The 21,694-nt window shown below is 41.2% G+C and overlaps 3 protein-coding genes across 8 annotated transcripts; 2 read left to right on the top strand and 1 right to left on the bottom strand.

The window, feature by feature from the left end:
• Positions 1–251: 251 nt before the first annotated feature.
• si:dkey-19b23.7 lies at positions 252–3,867 on the bottom strand. 2 transcript variants are annotated; one of them, XM_035411301.1, is made up of 8 exons: positions 3,488–3,867; positions 2,941–3,012; positions 2,538–2,609; positions 2,263–2,402; positions 1,876–1,930; positions 1,608–1,773; positions 828–1,025; positions 252–552 (listed from the first exon to the last, which is right to left on the bottom strand). In XM_035411301.1, the coding sequence occupies exons 1-8, from the start codon at positions 3,500–3,502 to the stop codon at positions 440–442; spliced, it is 831 nt and encodes a 276-aa protein (XP_035267192.1). In that variant the 5' UTR covers positions 3,503–3,867; the 3' UTR covers positions 252–439. The 2 variants fall into 2 exon arrangements, with proteins under 2 accessions (XP_035267192.1, XP_035267191.1); XM_035411300.1 differs by having other exon boundaries at positions 1,876–1,933; positions 3,488–3,866.
• A 159-nt stretch (positions 3,868–4,026) lies between these two features.
• Positions 4,027–13,847, top strand: LOC118224108. 3 transcript variants are annotated; one of them, XM_035411298.1, is made up of 19 exons: positions 4,027–4,194; positions 4,337–4,398; positions 4,828–4,917; positions 5,443–5,567; positions 5,787–5,930; positions 6,019–6,087; positions 6,526–6,708; positions 7,096–7,192; positions 7,863–8,080; positions 8,206–8,359; positions 8,791–8,999; positions 9,328–9,445; positions 9,735–9,940; positions 10,514–10,631; positions 11,390–11,559; positions 12,514–12,611; positions 12,726–12,855; positions 12,965–13,015; positions 13,723–13,847. In XM_035411298.1, the coding sequence occupies exons 1-19, from the start codon at positions 4,079–4,081 to the stop codon at positions 13,747–13,749; spliced, it is 2,385 nt and encodes a 794-aa protein (XP_035267189.1). In that variant the 5' UTR covers positions 4,027–4,078; the 3' UTR covers positions 13,750–13,847. The 3 variants fall into 3 exon arrangements, with proteins under 3 accessions (XP_035267189.1, XP_035267190.1, XP_035267188.1); XM_035411299.1 differs by having other exon boundaries at positions 5,443–5,588; positions 8,872–8,999; XM_035411297.1 differs by having other exon boundaries at positions 5,443–5,588.
• An 883-nt stretch (positions 13,848–14,730) lies between these two features.
• Positions 14,731–21,325, top strand: LOC118222747. Of its 3 annotated transcripts, none has more exons than XM_035408544.1 (20): positions 14,731–15,046; positions 15,148–15,206; positions 15,315–15,404; positions 15,587–15,711; positions 15,910–16,023; positions 16,165–16,239; positions 16,552–16,716; positions 16,801–16,897; positions 17,143–17,366; positions 17,486–17,639; positions 17,838–18,046; positions 18,173–18,290; positions 18,400–18,605; positions 19,005–19,122; positions 19,205–19,374; positions 19,647–19,744; positions 20,053–20,168; positions 20,251–20,298; positions 21,068–21,118; positions 21,207–21,325. In XM_035408544.1, exons 1-20 carry the CDS (start codon positions 15,024–15,026, stop codon positions 21,293–21,295), a joined length of 2,349 nt encoding a protein of 782 aa, XP_035264435.1. In that variant the 5' UTR covers positions 14,731–15,023; the 3' UTR covers positions 21,296–21,325. The 3 variants fall into 3 exon arrangements, with proteins under 3 accessions (XP_035264435.1, XP_035264434.1, XP_035264436.1); XM_035408543.1 differs by having other exon boundaries at positions 14,733–15,046; positions 15,880–16,023; XM_035408545.1 differs by having other exon boundaries at positions 14,733–15,046; positions 15,125–15,206; positions 15,880–16,023.
• The last annotated feature ends 369 nt before the right edge of the window (positions 21,326–21,694 follow it).

The following is a 21,694-nucleotide window of genomic DNA, read 5'->3' as shown; positions in this document are numbered from 1 at the left end:
AGTAAGTATTAGGGAAAATTGGAAACAAAAGCCCATAAAAATCTGGGAAAGGGGGGGGGGGGGGAGAGAGAAGAGAGGGGGGGGGGGGACAGAGAGAGAGAGAAGAGAGAGGGGGGGGGAGAGAGAGAGAAGAGAGGGGGGGGGGGGGACAGAGAGAGAGAGAAGAGAGAGGGGGGGGGAGAGAGAGAGAAGAGAGGGGGGGGGGGGGAGAGAGAGAGAGAAGAGAGGGGGGGGGAGAGAGAGAGAGAAGAGAGAGGGGGGGGGGAGAGAGAGAGAAGAGAGAGGGGGGGGGGGAGAGAGAGAGAGAAGCAATGATGTTAGTATTCTTACAAACTCAATCACCATTGTTAAAGGAGCTGCTGCTGGAGTCTAAAAGCCCTAATTTGTGATCCACCCAGCGTTTCCAGTAACTCCCAGAGGGTCTGTGGTCTCGCCTCTATCACTGTTGTTCTGACGGACCCTGCTCCACAGTCAGAGCTTGGCTTCGTAGGCGCTGCACCTCCCAGAGGGCCTGTACATGGAGACGCCTCAGGGAGTCCACCTCCTCCACAACTGCGTCAGAAAGAGGTTTACATCATGACACTGTAAGTGGCTGGGGTCTATGATTACTAGCTGCATTGCAAGAGTAGCTACATTTCATTAGGATATATCTTAATTTAATGGTTGACCTAAAATAACAATTTGCAGGACAACTGGATATCATGAGAGGATATGTCTTCAGTATGTATTCATCATGGTTACATACATATACAAGGATTGACTTGTCCCGTGCTGAGTAATGTTCATAATTTAAGAAAGGTCAGTGATTTTGAAAGACTTGTACCCACCCTTGCTGTAGAATGGTTCCTCCTGGCTGCATTGGACAACAAGCATATCCATGAAGTTAATGAGCGCCCCAGAGACCAGGAATCGCTCTGAGAGGGGAAGCGTTTGAAGGTAGCGCATGTCCAGGGAAAAGGGATTGGCAGGAGGAGGAATGGTACACAGACCCACTAGTTCACTCACTACATCCCACACCCTTGTCCCTGCAAGAGAGAAGTGGAGGGAAGGAATCTTAACAGCTGAGTCATGTGTCTTTATCCTGCTTGCTGCTGGCTTTGTTACAGCTTTCAAGATGGACATGCAGGAAGGGCTTTTTTATATACTAGCCTGGTATTCTGTTCAAAGAATGGTCCCTCAATGAAATGCGTCATTTTTATAAACAATTAAAGACAAAGCTTACATATCGGGTCTTTTGCAACATTTAACATGACTTAAAAACAATTATGCTTTCGTCTTACAAAGTTCCCCCAACACAATATTACATTTAGTAAACTGCAGTGAATGTTTTGCAGCAGGGATTATCAAGGTAGAGCATCGTAGATATGTATATTCTCTCCAAACACATGTCAAGATGTGTAAATAATTCTATATTTTAACAAGTGAAATATTTTCTGAGCACAGGGAAGATATCTTCAACTTCCCCATTCCCCACTGAAAACATTCCCAAGTGAATTAGTATCAGACTAATCAGCGACAATTCAAGGAAATGGTGAGAGAAACCAGGTGAAGGTGAAAAACATCAAGACAACGCAGGACAAAATGTTTCTGAAATTACTTTGGCTAACCTTGTGAGCCCCAGTCTGTGATTGACTTGAGTTTCATGGGTGTGTCTCTAACCATGGAGTCCGTTCCTCCAATATTCACCAGGCGCTCGTGATTAGACCGAATCCAGGCATAGGGTCTGCCATACTTTGCATAGCCAGCCAATAGGAAAAGGGTGCAGTTTATTTCCTGCAAGTTCAGAAAGGGATAACTTTCTTACATGTTTGAAAAGTTTCACACAGGCTGTGAAAACATTTTGATAACAACATAAATATGTAAATATGTTCTTACAGGCACAGCTATCTCCCTCTCACTGGGAGAAGCTGGAAGTAGATGGGCTTCATTGCTACTGAAGAGAGAAAAGGTAGAAAGTGGTGATATTTTCTATATTTACGCATGCATCAAATAATTACTGGAAATTTTTTATCCAATAGCCACCAGTAAAATTCCAGTAAAAATAAATGTTATTTAAAAAATACAATTTCACTAATCTAGTTTTCAAAACAAAAATTCTTCATTCATATGAGAGGAGATGTTTTGCTTAGAAACCTGTTTTTGCATGAATATCATCAATTTTTAAAGGAATCTAAAGGGGTAAGGTTTTTAAAATATGTATTTTTCCCAGATCTGGTGTATGTTTGTATGTGCACACATATGCAAATACTTGTTTCCTCTGACCTGCTAGCCTGCTGTGGTGGTCCCTGTGTGGGCTGGACTCCAGAGAGTGGAGAGCTGACATCACTGCTGCTGCTGCTGCCTGCAGTGGTACTGCTGAAGGACGATGCCATGGAAACTGGGAACCCTGGGGAGTGCCATCCCTGCAGGAGGGGGGAGCACACACACAGACACGCAAACAAAAGCACGCACTCATGCTAGCAAGGTGTCAGAACAGATCGTAAAAAAATAAATTAATCATTTTAGTTAGATACATGGCATTCAATTTCGATACTTACCAGATCCTCATTTACTATGGTGAGCAACAGCTCCTCTCTCCCTCTCAGCCAAGGCTGAAAATAGCGAAAACCCTGGACAGAGACAGAGAGAAAGGAGTAGACAGGTGAAAAGGCAAATCATTCTCACCTGTCATCCAATACTGATGTAGATGATAATGTTGATTAATGATGATAATGTTGACAGGCTACGTAAGCTATAGACCTACATAAATTCTCAATTTTCAACACAGGTTTTCAAATTGATTAAAATCCATATCCATGCAGTTTCTAGTGCAAATTTTTGGGGTCGTTGTGGATTTTTGTGACTATTCTAAATAACAGAATGATTGGGCCAAGGAGAAAAAAGGTATGGCAATGCAATAAAGTTATCATATGAGTTCTGCAATTTTGGACTAGATCACACCTGTAAGGAGCCCAGCATAGCCAGGTCAGAAAGAAAATTCTGGAGTCTCCTCTTCTGCTCCTTCTCCCACTTCTACAAAAATAACAATACAAGCACACACTGAGGTTTCTGGTATCTTGTAAAATATGGCCTAAATTTGATGTTTCTCTTGTTAATGGCCAGCAAGTTATGTAAACCCTCCATTAAATAAGCAATATTTATTAACCAATCCTCATGGCGTTACAGTTTTCCCTCAATCAACTTGTTTTCATTTATCTAAGCAGGCAATTTAAACCTAACGGTACATGAACAATAAAATAGGCAGTGTTGCTTCCATCCGTAGTCTCCCAGCAAGCGCCATTATAGTCTACGACTGCAAGTAATATTGGAGCATTGAAGTAGTCACTAGCCTGTAACAAGAATTGATCAACGAATGGAAATGTATGGTGTCTCGGGAGAATTCGCAACACTTAATTTTGCAGGAATGTCAGCTGTCATCATAGATTACCATCGTAAATCTAGTTCTATCGTTATTTTAGCCGGATTTAGAAATAATATTTCTACTTACATAACTGGATGTCATATTTGTTTCGGTCGCCTGTTATTCTTGAACGGAGAGATATTCACAGCATTTTGTTCGCTTGTTAAATCTGTAAGCATCTATTAGGCTGCGGCCCGGACTGAAGCCGCCATTCGTTTTATCTGTCTCGTACCCTTCTTTTTCTGCCCTCTCTGAGTTGGCCATGTATATTTTTCTTTGTTATTTCACACTGACTTTAGCATTAAGCGATACATATACAACGTGATTATTTTCATTTTAATGTTGGGCTATGTCGCTACTTGTCACACTGTTTTCGCGCAAGGGATCATCTGCGTTGTACACGTTACAGAAAAAAACGAACAAATCTGCCATTTCCTTTTCTATTAAAACACATCACATCTAAAATTGTTTCACACGTATTTTCCTGACTCTGTCTGAAAAAAATATATAATTTATTTAATGTGTTTCTGAGTCATTTTAGCATCTGAAACTCTACACCCCCTAGGACTTGCAAACCGGGGTCACATGGTCTATTAGGGGTAATTGGTCCCCCAGGTGTATGATTCAGTCGTAGTGAAGTGGCGTCGACAGCGCATTCAGTTAAAAAAATTGCGTTGAATGAATGGTAAGAATAGAAAGACGCAAATAAACATAAATTGTATATATTTTTTCGTCTTCCCATTCACCATGCCATATGACATCGTCAGGTTTTGTAAAAAAGTCCTAGTCCTCAGGTAAGATTTACTTCAGGATGTTTGTAGTTCTAATTTATGTTATTGTTTGTAACGTAAGAAAAGACACTTTGTCAAATTGCATAAGATAATATGATTGCATGATTATTATTAGTGAATTAAGCAATGCTATTTGCATTTCAAGGCCAGCAAGTTTGCTGTTGTTCTGTGTCTTGCGTAACTGTGTCCCCACTACCATACCTGTGGGTAAGTGCATTCTGTTTATACAGCTTAGGTTCCCATTTGCACATACATTCCCTGCTGTACCAAGGTACTGCAAAGCAGATGTGAACTTAAAACCTTGCCATCACTTAGTACATTACATTCACTGTAAGGCAGAGGTGCATGTCATTAGCTGGAGTCAGCTGTGAGAACTAAACCATTAACTCTTGTGTTGGTGCCATGGTGAGGACAGTGAAAATGTGTCCTGCTGAGGAAATGTGATGTGTGCTCTCCAGAGGGTGCATCCTGCATATCAGCAGCATGACTATGCAATCAAACTCTGCAATTTATGTTTATTATATTTCACTGAAGACCTCTGGGACTGATGTATAGTCTTCCAATTGTACTGGTAATTTTACACAACAGTACGATTGCTTCAGTTTTTCTGTCGGTGATGTTTCACATTTTGTAAAGGGACATTCAGAACAGAGTGCCATGATCATCACTTTTGGCTGACTGTCAAGTCCAACTTTCTTGGACACATGGTTCGCTTTGACATTGAAGGTGAGTGTTCATGCAACGTCTCATATAATTCTTGTGTAATCAATACTTGCTTTTTGGCAGTGCTATTAGGGCTGAGGATTTATGCTTGGTATAAATATGAAATGCCATTTTAATGGGCAGGTACTTGTTAAGGCTAAAAAATACTGGGGTCTGTTGATATGTGTAGCATACCTTATTATATGGTTAAAAGTGATGTACAATTTCAGTTCAAGGTCCCACTGAAAAGCCATTTTGGAGCAATAAGGATTTTTGGTTGACTGGAAGGACATTTATCATGTGACCCATAGCATTATCAGCCATTCTGCAAAAGTTTACAATGATTCTGGTTCAGTTTAAAGGACTGTCAACAGATACTGAAGAGTTGCATCCCTCCAGCATTGGGCATACTATGTGTCACCAACTGAGGATTACCACTTAACAATTACATTACCCAGGCTTGTCTTGCATGTCAGTTTGCGGTTGAATAACTTGAAGTGGTGAATAAATCCGTTATTCTCCTTTACATATCTCTCTCCATGATTTCAGACAAAGGAAGTGTGCACTTTTTGTCCCACCAGCGGGCAGCAGAGTGTGGCTACACCATGATATTCAACTCTTATGGTGACCTTGTCCTTCGAGCCTCCTTCCTGGCCTGCTATGTGGACAACAAGGTTGTCAGATATGGGAGTGAGGTTTAAATCAAATAATATGGCTGTTTAAACTGTGATTGACATAATTATTGAAAAGATTGACTGCCTTGTTATAGATTTCTCGCTTTCTCAAGAATGACTTTAAATGTATCATGTGATTTTATTCCTTTGTAACTGTAACTTAAAACAAGAGTACTTTTTACTGCTTAGTGAGGTCTGAGAACGTCATTCCTGTTCCAGAAAGACACTGAGTTTCGGCTGCACTTGTGGTTTGTGAACAAGGAGGCTGATGGGAAGGACATGGCCTACCCTGTCCTGCTGTCCTGTCGTCTCCAGCAGCCCTGGAGCCCTCGACAAATTGTGTGTGAGGAGAATTACATGGAGGTGAAACCAATGTATGAATTTATAGGGTCATCACTTAAAAGTTCTTTGATTACACCATATTTGATTTGTTTTGTTTTTCCTTCCTCAGGTGTCTGTAAAGAAGGAAATCTCAACTGCCAGTCACCAAGGTTTAAAGTGGACAGATTCATCTAATCTGGTTTGTATTGCTTACACACTGAAGTCACTGCCCAACTCCGTGTTTATTAAAGAGGTCAATGCTACGTGCATATTGTGTATTGTCCTCTGTGTTTGTAATAATACATTTGTTGTACTAGTGACAGAGGACTCATTGACTGTCTGAATTCAAGTGAATTTTTCACAGTGAATCTGTATGTTGGAATTCCTGGGAGTGGATTCAATATGTGTGCCTATAGGAAGGCCTCTTTTACATGAAACAATATAGACGTATTCTGTAAATGTGACGGCCCTTGGCCTTAACTAACTGACTAACTGCACCCTTGTCTTCATGTGCGTACTGGCGATGGGCAGGCCAACACAGATACTGTCATAAGGCCGAGGGCCGTCACACAAAACATTAGCATGGATCCTAAACATGCACCTGCTAGCAGTTAACGCTGTTGTATGCCCATACCAGGTACCTGAGGAGAAAGGGGATGGGCTGAAGGCATGGCAAGTGGCATTCCACAAACCGGAATACCTTGGAGGGGAGTCTATGCCTTTGCGAGATGCACAAGTGATGGGTTACCACATCAACACTACGGACACCCGCATCATTTTGCGCTGTCCCTACTCGTCAGTGATGTCATACATGTTGCAGGTCAGGAGGCAATACTCATCTCACAAACTGACACAACTGCAGTATGTGGATAGAATGAGTATATTTTACAGAAACTGTATGCTGTAAAATCAGGTAAGTACCATTAGTGTCCATTTGCATGTGCATCAATGAAAATAAGTTTTACTGTAATAAGTAATCCTTTTAACAACCGTCTCCATGTTTACTTTTCTTATCTGTATCAATAGCCACTGGGATAAATTACATTTTCTTACGTATTAGCACATCTGGAAGAACAGATACATATTTTATTGTATTGATATTCCTATTCCTGTTTTTTCACCCAATTGTACACCTGCATCCATCAACCTCAATATCTCCCCCAACTCTACTCTACCTTGCTCTGCCCTGCCCATCACTCTTTTCCAGGAAAGAGGGGTCCCAGTAGAGGTGGTCCGTGCCTCTATATTCTACCACCATATGCGGAAAGTTTTCCAGGTTGATGTCTCTGTGGCCTGCACTATGAGTGTGTCCTTTTTCATTTTTTCTCTATTTACTTCAAGGTTGCAATATTAGGCCATGAAGCTTTCATAAATATCTCTGAACTCTCTGAATATTGCCACCAAATATTCACTGTTTAGCTCACCTGTTGAAGGATTATGCTCAGATGAATTCACTAGGTAGAATGAAAATGCAGAACCATTCAGACCAGTCTGAAGTTGATTTGTCTTTTTAGTTTTGGGAAGTACAGTTCAGCTGGTCCTCCTGGTCACTTTAAATTAGCTAAATTGACCAAATAAACAGCTCAAACATTGTGTTACTTTTATGAATTACTTTTATTCTGGTGTCAAATCATCCAAAAACTTTGATCATGCAGACATTTGCCAGTATGACTGAACAATTCTCTAATGCACTTGGCAAAAGCTACTGGTGTGTTGGTGTTACCTTAATTTTCTGGAATGAAAATTGTAACTGGGACATGAGACATACGTTTTCCGATTTATTCCATTGTTTTAAATTAATTGCATAGCTTCCTTAAATTTGAATAATTTCAAAGAATTAAAATGTTTATGCAACTTGATAGATGCAGATGTAATGTAAACCAATGTTATTCAAAATGTCTTGATATGCCCTGTTCCATTCCTGACCTGCCCAATCTATCACTATTCCCATCTGTCCTTCTACCATCCTTCAAGACAAAGCCACAATGGATGGGGAACACATTGTTGGGACCTTCCCCCAGGTCCTGTCTCCACTGGTATCGGGCAGTTTCAGGGACAGGGGTATATGGATTGGGGTGGACACGCGTCTCTTGAATGAGTGTTCCATCAAGGAATTTGGCTACAAGATTGGGCTGCAGAATGGCGTTGTGCAGGTCAGGATTCCTTTTGGAGCAAAGGGAGTACACATTAAGGTAAATGGAATTGTGTGGGCACACCCCTACATTCTTTGTTACTCATTTTGCCACAGCTTGTGTGTTCTTGTGTTCTTCAGGTCGAGTGTCTGATCAATGGATTTCTTTGTCATTCCTTCCTCCAGAGTCATGTCGTTGACAGGAAGTATGCCCAGTCCTCATCAATAGATTTATTCTATGTACACCAGTGGAAGGATAGCCAGTGGGCCTTGACCCATCATCTGTCCTTCAGACCCCTAAAAACTCTGTATGTCCCCAAAACCCCCATATTCATTAACAGTGAGTATTCTCATTGGAAACCCCATTTATCAGTTAGCACTCTGGCCAGTGCATATTCATCCCTTTACCTAGTATTTGTTCTCACAAATTTATGGTGCTCATCCACACTCACTTCCAATCTGTCCTGTTCTTGGTTTTCATCCCTCTTTACTTCAGAGTTCTTCAGTCCTGCACTACTAGTCCTTCTTGTAATAGTGACCGAAAATGTCACCATTGCAAAATTAGACAGGGATACTCCACCAGATGAAATACAAAGTGAGACTGTCCATGGTGTCTTGTTGCTGAAAAACTGACTTATAGACTGTAAGACGGTAACCAAAGAGAAGGAAATTCATAGGAAGTAGACATAATAATAACATCAGTATTTTACCATACAATTTGTTTTTAATTTCTTGCCATCCTCCCTCTTTTGTGTCTGGAAACTCCTGCAGACACCATGCCATCTGAAAAGATGTTTTCAGTGACCCTTGGAACATTCCCCCATGATGTGTCTCTACGCAATGTCACAATAGGGGATGAGCCTCTATCCCTTCTGGAAACCATAGACCTGGGGATCAAGATCTTCTTAGTCCCATTCAAGAATGGCACCCATGCTTACCAGCTAAAAGTCCCCTTCTCGAACCTCCTCATCTCTCAGAAGGTGAGACCACTTCCAGGAACTTTTTAAAACGCTATGCTCAAATGTGTGTGTATATCTTTCATTGTGGAATAAATAAACATCCAGAAACAAATAAAATTTCACCTAGGAATGTGTTTTCATTGATTGATAATTGAATGAGTTCAGGTTTTGTTAAAGAAGAAATGTATTTATCCGTTTAAATTTATTTATCTGCTATTTCTGCTGAGCCACTGGACCGTACAAGGCCTGCAGAATATGGGCAATGGGGATACTCCTAGCCTGTATTTGTGTTGTCGTACAAGTTTCTACCATTCATCTGAGATATCCTTGACCTGTCCTCATTCCTCAGTCTACGGATGGGGGATACAGGAGGTACACCTTAAGAGTTACCTTTGTCTTGGACATCTCCCCCCATGGAGAGGTCTTTCACCACCATGGCACTGTGGTGACTGATTTACGAAATGTTGGTAAGTTGGTGTAACTTTGTTTTCCCCTTGCGTCACAGGTTACCACAGTTCAATGGTCCATCCTTTTATATTCTCCATGCTGTCTTTCACCCTCATTCAGTCACTCATCCCCATACTTGTTCAAAAAAAATTGTTTGAATTATTTTTCTCCATGATTTTGAAATGCCGGATGTGTGTAAAGTCAGTGCTGTGCCACCCACCCCAACACACCACGCCATGCTACCTCTTTTGTTCCTCTTTTTATTTTCTTCCCCACCCTCTCAACAACTTTTACCCCACTGCCTGAAAGTTCTTCCCAGGTTGGAGGGTAAGTGCACACAAGAGGGTATATTGGTGCTGCTGCACTATGGAAACCAGGACTTCCAGTGGGAGATGTACTTGGGGAACCGCAGGCTAGACTGGGAGCTGGTGGAGCTTGGTGGGTACCTAACGAAGACTGGGGAGGATTACTTCAGCATTGAACTACCCCTATACAGTCTGGGAATGACTTACGAGGTAAGAGGGTCCCCCTCCTGCTGACCACACTTGACACAAGAGGATACAGATACATACATAGGCTTTGCATCGATATGCCGTCTGCCTCAATATGCCATTTTGCTCCTGCGCTTTTCATCCTTCCAACTGTCATGTTCTTTTCTCTTCTACCCTCCTTAACCTCTCTCTGCTCAATAAAGCATTTTACTGTACTACCAGACATCAATACTGGCTTCACACTAGAAATGGGATCAAATGGAATTAAATATGAAAAAAATATTAATTCCACTGGCAATTCTCAAACTCAAAAGTACTGTCTAACCTTGGGCCCTTGTGACCATGATCACACATTTGACTTGATGTCAACTGTTTTATGTTGAACATGAATGTTGTACCTTTACACTTATGGATTATTAATGGGACTTCTGTGCCTTCTTGGTGATATTGCATTCCTGAGACTGATGTTGAGAACAGTGATGTTCTCTTTGTTTGTAAATGACTGTGGATAAGCATATGCTAAGGGATTATGATTATAATTGTTTTTTATGTGGTGATGAATAATCATCTCACAGTCTCCCTTCTTCCTCTGTATAGGACCTTAGCTTGCAAGGACTGGTGGCCATGGTTGAGGTCACTTTGGTGAATGTGGAGACGATGACAGCAGAACACATCTTTGCCCAGCGCTGCAGATTTCCTGTCAAGGAGCTGCTAGGTAAAATGCAAGGGGCATAAAGGATGAGGCCATGTATCTGCCCAGTTTTAAAGATGGAAACACTGTATGAGGCTGTGAAATTTAAACAGATGGAGTACAGCAGAGTACCTCATGCAAAATTGCTTACTGGTGGCTGGGCTGTGTCTGTAGCTAACTGTGACCAGGAGTGTACCCTAACAACATGATGCAGCTGGTTTCATCCTGCCATGGTAAATAGACCGATGTCTCCCTGGGGTCTTTGGGTTAGCACTGCATAGGCATCCCCTAGCTACTCATCATGTGCCTACTAGTAACATTTTGTCATCTTTGTCATCTGTGAGAGATGTGCCTCTTCTCCAATTAGTGTTGGCTCTTCTGCAGTAGGCAACGTGGCTCATTTAGTGAAAAGTCATTGGGCCTCAGGTGGTGCATTGAAGGAATGTACACACTAAGCTACAGTGATGGTCATGGGGTAGTGCAGGTGTGGATTGCAATTGAGGATGCAAAAGTATAATAAATGGCAATAACAATAGTTTCTCCAAGCAGACATACATTCCCCCCTCTACAGTTCTGAGGTGCTTTGAGGAGCCCCACAGGCTGTTGGGTCACCTCCATGCACAGTCAGCTGCTGTCTCACCTATTGAATGGCAAATATCAGGACCACATCGACTGTGCATTACTTAACAACAAGCCTCTCAAAGAAACTGAATACATAATGGCATCTCAACTCATGACCCAAGTTTTCACTGAGTCAGTTGAGTTTTCAACTTTTTCTGTAGTCTGCCTACCTCAAGGGAAGATTGTGGTACTGGCTGATACTTCCCGTACCATCCCACCAATTGAACCAAACCGCACCACCCTACTGGATCAGAACTGTGGACCCATTGACTCGGACAGTACCCGGGCCCTTTTCACCTTTTCTCCAGACTCTTGTGGTACCATCCGTACTGTGAGTGGAGCAATTATTTTAAGCTTACTTCAGTTTTATCCCTGCAGCTGTGGGATCTGTAACCCTGAGTAGACACTGCTGTTGTGCACTTAAGTTTGGTACACACTACACAACTTTTGAAAGGTGGAGTCCACTGAGTTGACAGCTAGTGAAGGTGACAAACATAATGACTGTACTACGGCAAACGGGAAGTCGAGGTGAGCATTTAAAACCAGCAGCTGTTTCTTTAAAACTGCTTGCATAAACACTCATTAGAAGTAAAGGGTTATTTTTCATTGGGAGATGGTAATTTATTTCTCCTCTTCAAAGGTGCTACTTAGAATACCCTATTTTTAAGGTGTACACCAGAGCAATTATTGGCACTCGTAGGGCATGATACTATGCCAGTTAAGTTATAGTTATGATTTCAGCATACACACATTTGGCGTCATTCACGAAACGTGTACGATCACATTTGATCGTAAACTGTGTGTAAGAACGTTTCCATGAACATTTCGGCATTCATCATTTTTTTCTTATCTGTATTTGTTCTTGGCTGTTTCCTTATGCTAATCACATGAACAGGATTGCGCATAGTATTTACAAACAGTCAGCATTCATCATCTCATACACCTGGGATATGCATAAAAACAAAGGTCTGCACATGTGTTAGGAATCCCCTATTTTTTTTTCCACAGGAACATTTTAAGAACAACAATTTAAGGAGAATAATTTAAGAAAAGTTTTGTCACTGAGCCCCATTGACTTTTACTGTTGTCATGGGCACGTACAATAAAATTCTACTGTCACACTGTTGATAAATTTGAGCTCATCCAAGGTAATCTGAAATTATCAAGATCTTAACTAATTGAACACTACAGTCCTTTGTTTAAACAATAATCCACACCATTCCATTTTTCATCCATTTACCCATCTGTCCCTCTATCTGTTTGGATTCTATATGACCCTGTGCAGTTGATGGGGAATCACCTTGTGTATGAGAATGAAGTGAGATACATGGAGAAGCTCCTTCCCACACCTGACCCCCTCACAGAAGAAAAGCCTCGCTATAGGTGAGTGAGATATTTAAGGGACAGCCTTTAATGGATTATAATTTTAAACTATTTTGTCTGAATATTTATGGACTATCCTTAAATATAATTCATCCTTACGTTTCACCCTGACAGGCTGACAGTCCAGTGCCACTACCCTGTGAATGACACCAGCACCATCACCATCTCACACCCCTTTAACCCTGCCCTCACGCCCCCCACAGCTCCCACAAAGGAGGGCTCCAGCCATGGCCTGTCACTAGAGGTGGGAGAGCGGTTATGCTGCAATATACTGCTGTATTTACACACATGATCAGGCTGCTGTTAGTTGCTACAGTGATATCACAGTGTACTTGTCTTATTTTCTCTCTAAGGTCAAAGAAAACGAGAGACCACCAAATAAAAAAGAATGGTTTTCAAGACAGGTATTTTCACTGTCAAGCTGTAACATACACGCGACTCAAGACTGTGGTTTGCGTGAACATAATGCTTCTCTCTCTTGTCCACGTTACTGTGAAAACAGTTGAGACTGAATTTAGTTAAGAGAGGGGCACGCTCAAGGACCCAAAATTATTTTGAACAGACAACTTTAGCTCAACATCCGGGGTGTGTTGGACTGCTGTGGTGCTTTTAGACATAATGAGCACTTTGTCTGTAAATAGGAAGTGCATTGAAACCGTCTTGATCTTTTTTGTGACTTGTGTGTGCATATTCACTTCATGGGCAAGTCAACACATAACCTGTTTGGCCTTTTATGCTGGCTGTCTAGGATGGTTGTTTTGATCACTAGAAAGAGGCTAATTAAACCTGTTTTGTGGTGTTGGAACTTTATGTATGCTACAGGCTATGATTGTTTTAGCTACCGTTTACTTTGAAAACTATGTAGTGGCTAGTTAGCACCTTAATTATTAGTAGTTAAGTATGTAGTGCTTGTATTATTCAGCTGTATTCATACATTTCTCTATACCAACCGGTTTCAGACACTGAAAGCATGCACACTGGGTCTGGGATAATTTTGCAACTGGATGTTCAGTTCAGCACTATTTCAGCTTTAAAACACTAGAAATCGGTGCATTTTGCCTGCCTTTTGGTTTGTGCATGTCTGTATATGAGCCTGTCTCTTGTGTCTCAGCAAAGAAGCTCCTGTCCACACTGCTGACCATTGGGGTGATGACTACCGGGCTGGAGATTGGTATCTTGGCTGCACTCCTGCAAATACACACAATACCTGTAATAAAATTGTACTGTTTCCTACTAGCTGCTGTGTATTTTTTTGTTTTGTTTTACTTCTAGCTCTAAGCTTCACTTAATGATTTTAGCAGGGACCAGAATCCCTCATTGCTATATGAATGAAAATGTTTCCTTTGAACACATTTGTCTGAAAGTCATTGGTCTTTTACTTTATAGGTAGGATGAATTTTTACCACACATAAATCACAAATTTACATAAGTAAAACAGCTTTTGAAAAATAAAATAACCATCTGGACAACAACCTCATTTTTGACCATATATTTTGAGACGATAAGCATTTGGCAAATGGAGTAAAGGTTGTAATATGAAGAGTGTATATTGTTTCACTTTAGCGGACAGTGCCACCATGCGGGCGACGTAAATTAAACGGTTACATTATGGTTCCTGCGCCAGAAAGTTATACGTTATACTCCTGAAAACGATTCATTTCTTTTAAGTAGGCAACTTTTAAAGCTATGTGAAAACACCCACTGCTTTTTCTTTACAAACTTTGCATGGTCCGAATAGGTTATACAGTATTAAATAATGTATACTAAAATTTATTACTGAAATAATCCGAAATGACTATTAAAATAACCAGTTTTGCACTGAGAAATCGGTATAAAATGATAAATCACATGAGTGACTTATGTCTACCATGATGCATATGCACGAAATCAAAAAACTAACTTGCCAGCTAGGAGAATTTAGGCTTCCAACTCGGCCATTTCCCGCTGCCAGCTGCCCCGGGGTCTGTGCACGATCGGTCCCAATGTTACGGATTATTACCGATTACCAATTAAACTAGGGTATATACAGACTGCCTATCGTAAACCAGTGTACACACGCTTCCACACTGAATGAATTTCGTGTAGGTCCACTGTCAGAGACGGAGGAGGAACCGTAGGCCTACTAGTTCAATAGCTAATAACTTGTGATAAGGTTGGACAAAATTCCAATGGACTTTTAAACCAAAAATATTGTCCCTGCGTAGCCTAATCCACGCAAACAGAAAATTAAAGCAGCACCTCTATTACCTTTAGAACTGAAGAAACGTCCATAATTGCTTGCAGGTGGTTTGTTTGCTCTTCATTGGCCAATACGACTAAGCAGGTTTACGCACGGGGTCGATCCATTTTACTTTCGGGACGAATGGCTAAATCAATGTATCGAATAGGCTACTGGATCTCAAACACTATATAATGCGATCACTTCTCTTCCGGGGGTTAGTGGGATTTTTGAATGCTGGACAATCTTTAAATGTTTCCGAAAATATTTAGCGTTGATATCCGTATATTCTCAGCACGCTAATTCATCTCTTTTTAGAGTTACCTCACTGTTCATGATTCTCTCGGCCAGTGTGTACTCTGACGTAGTGGCGCAAGGCAAGTCCCCACAGGGCATAGCCTGCATTTTGGTATCGGATGGAAGCTTTATTATAATTCCAAACGATAAACAAGGAACGGATTGTTCAAGTCTTTCCTCCCTCTCAGGTGCAAGTGTTGCTGAATGCAGAGACCGCTACTTCTTGATTTCGACAGACTTGAACTTCACTGGAAATGACTTCTGGTTTGAAATTGTTGGTGAGATCATTATGAACCTGTTCACTATAGAGCACTTCCACTGCGTCAGTGTTCTCGTGGGGCTACACATTTATATACTGCATTATGTCGTTGTATTGTAACAACTTGAAGCATTCGTAGGATGGTAGGTGCCTTTTACAACAAATCTCTCACGTTTGAGGCTACCAATCTATCATGTTTAGATAATGGAGTGCATAAGCTGGAGACCAACTATGCGGCAGAGTGTGGCTACACTTTAAGCACAGTCAATGCAAAAGGATTCATGACCCTCAGAGTGTCCTACTTTGCCTGTCATGTGGAAAGTAAGGTAATGTGCCCACAGATTGTGTGTGTGTTTGTTTGTTTTTTACCCCTCAAATAACATGCAATGTACAGGCGTAAAGTTAAAAATGGGGCCCTGCATACCCAATGATCAGATATCCATATGCTTTAATGTGATCACCTACTCCTAGCTGATGCTTGTGCTGTTGTGTAGAATGATACAGAGTTCACCCTGCACTATCAGATCATAAAATTGGATGAGAGAGGGAAGAAGACCACACACCCCTCACAGATCACCTGTGCACTGGACAGAGATTGGAAGCCCAGGGAGGTGGTTTGTGAAGAGAATTACATGGAGGTAAGCGGGAGATATAGCAAAAGCAGTACATCATTCCAGAACATAATCAGGCTTATTTTTAAACTCTTGTATTTACTAACATACATATTATTACTGTTATGTGCTTTTGCATTTTCCCCAAAGTGCTTTTCGTTTTAACAGGTGTCGGTCAGGTGGAACATTTTCAGGCTCTCAGAGTCCCCCACAAGAAAAGACTGGGACATGGTTCCTTCTGGTGTAAGTAATTTTGTTATTTAATAGAGGAAATGTGCATTACCTATACAGAAATGCTTTTTGGAGTTAATATATTATATGACTTGTTTACTGTTTTCTGTATGTCCCACACATGGTATGGGGCAATAGAAGGCGACAGAGGCATGTTTCATATAAAGGGTTGCCATGCTTAAATTGATTTATCCTCATGAAGTACCTTGGTGCATCATTTAATTGATTGAAGTCGAGCAACCGACTGGATATGGAATGGAATAAGAAGAGATTATAATGCATATGCCGTGTTATTGTTGATGCTAACCACTTTTGCTTCCTCAGGATACAAGGCTGTCAGAATGGCAAATCCTGATTAAGAGGTCTGGTGCTAAGCCCATCTTGCTGTCTTTTGAGGAGGCCCGCAATCAGGGGTACATTGTGACTACTACTGCACATCGTATTGTCTTCCGTTCCCCCTACAACAAGACCTTGGCAGAAATCCAAATGGTGAAGTGTTTAAAATTTATTTTTCCTACAACCTCAACTAAAAATTCATTTTAACACTCATACCTTAAATCCTACTGTATACAGGTAGATGGCATTGAAGTAGAGATGATCAACGCCACAGTTATTTTCAGACAGAACTGGGTCCTGGTGACAATCGAGACAGTTCCTGCCTGTGCCATAAGTAATCATGTTCTTGTCCTTTTATAAGAGAATATTTGGCTGCTCATTATCTAATTCAGTGCAACCCGCTTGTAAACTTAGTGGATGCAAGTATAACCTGGGTTTAGCGATGGAAAAAATCTTACACAACATGTAAAAATTTCATATTGAAATGTACCAGAAATGTTTTGAGGAGAATGTCTGGTCACCTGTCCATGAGCTGGATTTGAAGCGTAAGTGGGTTGGGTTGACTTCTTCACCTTTCAGATCCAGGGACTTTCAATGATTCACATCTGGGATGGACTGTCCCTAAGGTCATGCGACCTCTGACACAATCTCGCTCCACGTTTGAGGAAAAGGCCATCCAGATGGGTGTGGATGGACATGTGGTGGACAGGGCCATTATGAAAACTGCGAACTACAAGCTGGGTATATCTGGGCCATATGTGACAGTTTCTGTCCCTATTTGGGCATTCGGAGGGGTAAATGAGGTGAGGAGAACATGACCAATGTTTATGTTTGATCTTCTGTTTCCATGAGTTGGTTTATTTATTTATTTTTCATGGAACTAATTTACACATGTATGCATTTCATATTTCATTCACTTCAGAGCTGTGTCATTAATAACCAGTACCACAGTCGGTACACGATCCGATTCTACCTTCAACACCTCTGGGCAGATGATATGTTTGAAGAGACAGAGCATCGCAGTTTTAGGGTCGTGAGGAGCTCGTACATTCGCAGGGTGCCATTCACAGTCGACCGTGAGTAACTTAATCTGACCTTTTAAGTCATTTGTAGGAGCATAGAAAATACTGCTGTAATAGTCAACAGATGTGAAAAATGAACAACATTGTAACTATTGAAGTACCACATTAGAGAGATTTGTATGATGAGAAGCACCTAACGGATAGACTACATGTTGGAGATTAGGGCAACTTTCCTATCTTTGTGTCTTTTAGAAACTGTAATTGAGGAGCGCATCTTCACTGTGCGTTTGGGAAACATTCCTTATGATGTGGACCTGACTGCAGTGAACCTCAACGGAGAGCCCTTTACTGTGCCTGAGGCAATTCAAAGTGGCTATCCCATCACAAATGTCCCTCACTCTAATGGAACCCATGCCTGTGTTATCAGGGTTCCTATTGATGACCCCATTGTGCTTAAGATGGTAAGCTAATTGTTTCCATTTCGTGCAGCTTCTGGTCACACTTTGAGTTCAAGGATATGAGAAACGTTTTCAGTGTCATGATTTTGTGGGAGAACCAATTTAACTGTCCAGTATCTTCATTGACAGCACTTGGGAGAGGGCATTGTTCAGTTCTTCTTGGAAATAACCTACACTCTGGACATCATGCCGCAAAGAGATCCATACTATCATCCAGCATCTGTTGTGGCTCTGCACAAGGATTACTGCAAGTCACAACAATTGACTATATATTCTAAGTTTATCACTGCAATCGACAGTAGTATGTTTTGCAAATGAATGGCTTCCAATCACTGTATCTCCATCTGTCTTAATAGTCCCTCCTGTCTTGAATGCGGTCTGCACAGAGAAGGGAATCATCTTCAAGATTGACCGAAAGAAACTGGGGTCTATGTGGGAGGTCAGTATTGGAGATTATGCCCTTACTCCTGAGTTGGCAGCAAAGCATGGCTACATCCTGTTGAATAACAGCCAGAGCATGACCCTGGAGGTTCCTCTTTTCACCACTGGCTATGCATATGAGGTAATCGAACATTTAAAACATAAATACATAAGTGTATCCACTATGACATTGCACTGTTGCATAACCATACATTCTGTGTTTCATTTTGTGATGTGTGTGAAGTTGCAGTATGTGTACAGGAGGAGACTCACAAACGTGCTATATATTGGCCTTTTCTGTTGTTGACAGATGTTGCTTTTGTGTACACAAAACTAGAATAATTGTGGAATAAGATGCATAGCAAATTTAATCAAATGCTTTAATGCTCCTTTGTAATTGAATATTAGTAAAACAGATTATGACATTTGATAACTGTTGTGATCATCAATGTATCATTAAGAAGTTTGGAAGTAACATTATAAAAGTCTGTTCAACAAAAAGGTTTTGTACTATTATTGGGTTTTCCTACTTCTCTCTCAGGACATCAACTTGAGGCAATTCTTTGGTACTTTTGAAATTGTCTCAAGAGACATCAGAACTCAGAAGATTGCAGAAACAATAGTGAAGCGCTGCCTCTTCAAAACAAATGAGCTCATTGGTAATATTGTACCTTATCTATATAAAAGCATTCTCTTGCCATGTGTAAGACAAGTTCAGCCTTTTTTTTTGTGCTGCCACAGTGTGTGCACCCGATGGAGTAGTCACCGTGGTGATCAGCACAACCACAACATTACCAAGAGTGGATCCATGGCAAACCACTCTTCTAGACAAACTCTGCAAACCTAAGGAATCTGATGAGACTCGAGCTCTCTTTACTTTTCATGCGAACACATGTGGAACCAGAATTATGGTACATCTGGCACAAGATGTTTCCTCTCTTTTTCTTACAATATCCATATATAACTTCTAATTTGGTGGGTGGTAGGGATAACATCAATGCATTCCACCATAACCAGTTAAGGCTAAGTATGCATTCCCATAGCAGTAGCTCAGATCATTGGAGTGAATCATACATTTCACAAATGGCCAAATGTAATCTGTTACTGTCAAGATTAGCAGGTCTCTGTGAATTCCCTCTTACTGTTTTGTTCTCCTATACATTCATTTCTTGTATGCTCTCAGGTTAATGGCAACTACTTGACCTATGAAAATGAAGTGGTGTTTAATAGGGAAATGATTCCAGCCCACCAGGCAGCTATCACTAGGGATCCTGAATTCAGGTACTCTAATCACCTTGATTATATAGCTTGTCCAGTATGATTGGTCCTGCTGCATGTGCATGGATTGGTTATGAGTGGCTGATTCTGTCTGTCCTTTAGTCATTTGAGAGACCTTTTTTCAGGTAGGGGAAAGGGCATGCCATTCACTATTCACTATTTAAAAAAAACCTTTTAGTATCTGAAGGAATGCTTAGATTGCTTGCACTTTTAAATATTGCAGGGTTACCACACATTTTGCAGTATTCGTTTTTGCTGTTATGTATGGCATTAAGTTGAATAAGTATTCTTTTGGTTCTTATGACACTCAGGCTTACTGTAAATTGCATTTACTTAATAAATGATACGGCCAGACTATACACTGACAAGAAGGAGGAACCACAAGTGTCTGGTGTGGGATCCATTACTGCGACCAGGAGGTATTTTGGTGAGTTGGACCTAACCACATTGCAGTATTTGCATGGTGTTGCCTTGAGTCTTAGATGAAACTGAGCTTACATTTTCCACAGACCATGGGCAGATGAATGTGTCAAACATACACAGTGGCATTGTGAGAGGTAAGACTGAATTCATTCATTCACAATCTGAATACATTTGCTGCGTCTCGTCTGGTCTTCAACCTCCCCAGACACTCCCACGTCACTCCCCTGCTCACTACCCTCCACTGGCTGCCTGTTATAGCTCGCATCAAATTTAAAACATTGGTCCTAGCATACCAGGCAGTCAAGGTATCAGCCCCAGCATACCTCCACAAGATATTCAAACCCTACATGCCAGCCAGATCCCTCCGTTCTGCTACCTCAGGACGCCTGGCACCTCCCCCTCTTCGCACCTGCACTTCCAGAACACGTCTCCTGTCTGTTCTGGCCCCACGGTGGTGGAATGACCTCCCCGTGGAGGTCAGAACAGCTGAGACACTGACCCATTTCAAACGATGACTGAAGACTCCCCTCTTCAGGCTGCACCTCTCCCCATCCCTCCCTACCCCCCAGTAAATGACTGTAAGCTTAGGGTTGTAACTAGGCAGCTGTTTCGTAGGTGACTAGGTGCATTAACTGTCTTAACTACTGCTTGTATTTTTTCCATAGACTGCGTTGTTGCCGTTCTCGTTGTGTTGGTGTTAATCAGTTTAACCTTCAGGGTCCAAGTTGAACTATGCGGTTGTTCCCTGCACTTGGACCGGTACATCTCTCTAGGGTTTTCGTCATACTTGTTCCTGGTTATGGTTATACACTTTGTTTTACGTCGCTCTGGATAAGAGCATCTGCCAAATGTCTGTAATGTAATGTAATGATTACCTTCATTTTATTTCATTCTATTTTCCAGGTAGCAAATCTGAAGACTTGAATGAAACATTAAATGAAATGGAAGAATACAGTGAGTGCAAGGCAAGGTGAAATTGTGAGTGCTTGGTGCTTAATTTGTAGCAGTGGAGAAATGTATTTATAAGCTCTTCTTTCTTCAGATTCTACATTCCCATATGTGCCAGTTATTGGAGTGACGGTCGCTGTGCTTGGGACTTTGCTTGCTGCTTTGATCAAAAGGAAATGTTGAATTTTCAATAAACATATGTGCACCAATGACTTCATGACAGCCTATATTTAGCATCTTTCATACATTCTAGCAACTCAAATTGCTTCTCAAAAAGATTTAAAAAATCTGGCCTAAAGGCCTTTATATGGAACTCCTTAAACAAATAGCCTTAAACATAAAGAAAATTTGAGAGGGGATTTTTGCATTTCATTATAGTAGCATTCCTTACTAAATAATGAGGGCATATAGGCCTGATTTATGCATCCATATAAACTACTCTAGTAGCAGCTGTAGGCCAATTATTTTTCCCAAACATGTTATTTGAATGATCCAGAGTCTACTGGTCAGGTCGCCAATTTATCAGAGGGCACACACACCATTCACTGACACATTCATAGTTATGGAAATTTAGACTGTCCA

The sequence above is a fragment of the Anguilla anguilla genome, chromosome 3 (assembly GCF_013347855.1).
Source record: "Anguilla anguilla isolate fAngAng1 chromosome 3, fAngAng1.pri, whole genome shotgun sequence".
NCBI lineage: Eukaryota > Metazoa > Chordata > Actinopteri > Anguilliformes > Anguillidae > Anguilla > Anguilla anguilla.
This window is presented reverse-complemented; position numbering and strand designations above follow the sequence as displayed.

Coding starts and splice junctions, on each gene's coding strand:
- si:dkey-19b23.7 (XM_035411300.1), bottom strand. Junction 1,026..1,607: donor CACAGACTGGGGCTCACAAG/GTTAGCCAAAGT, acceptor TCTCTCTTGCAG/GGACAAGGGTGTGGGATGTA. Junction 553..827: donor GGAACCATTCTACAGCAAGG/GTGGGTACAAGT, acceptor TTTCTGACGCAG/TTGTGGAGGAGGTGGACTCC.
- LOC118224108 (XM_035411297.1), top strand. CDS start 4,079: ATGAATGGTAAGAATAGAAAGACGCAAATAAACATAAATTGTATATAT. Junction 9,446..9,734: donor GACTGATTTACGAAATGTTG/GTAAGTTGGTGT, acceptor ACTGCCTGAAAG/TTCTTCCCAGGTTGGAGGGT. Junction 12,856..12,964: donor GCCATGGCCTGTCACTAGAG/GTGGGAGAGCGG, acceptor TTTCTCTCTAAG/GTCAAAGAAAACGAGAGACC.
- LOC118222747 (XM_035408543.1), top strand. CDS start 15,024: ATGCGATCACTTCTCTTCCGGGG. Junction 15,712..15,879: donor CCTGTCATGTGGAAAGTAAG/GTAATGTGCCCA, acceptor GCTGTTGTGTAG/AATGATACAGAGTTCACCCT. Junction 20,299..21,067: donor ACACAGTGGCATTGTGAGAG/GTAAGACTGAAT, acceptor TCTATTTTCCAG/GTAGCAAATCTGAAGACTTG.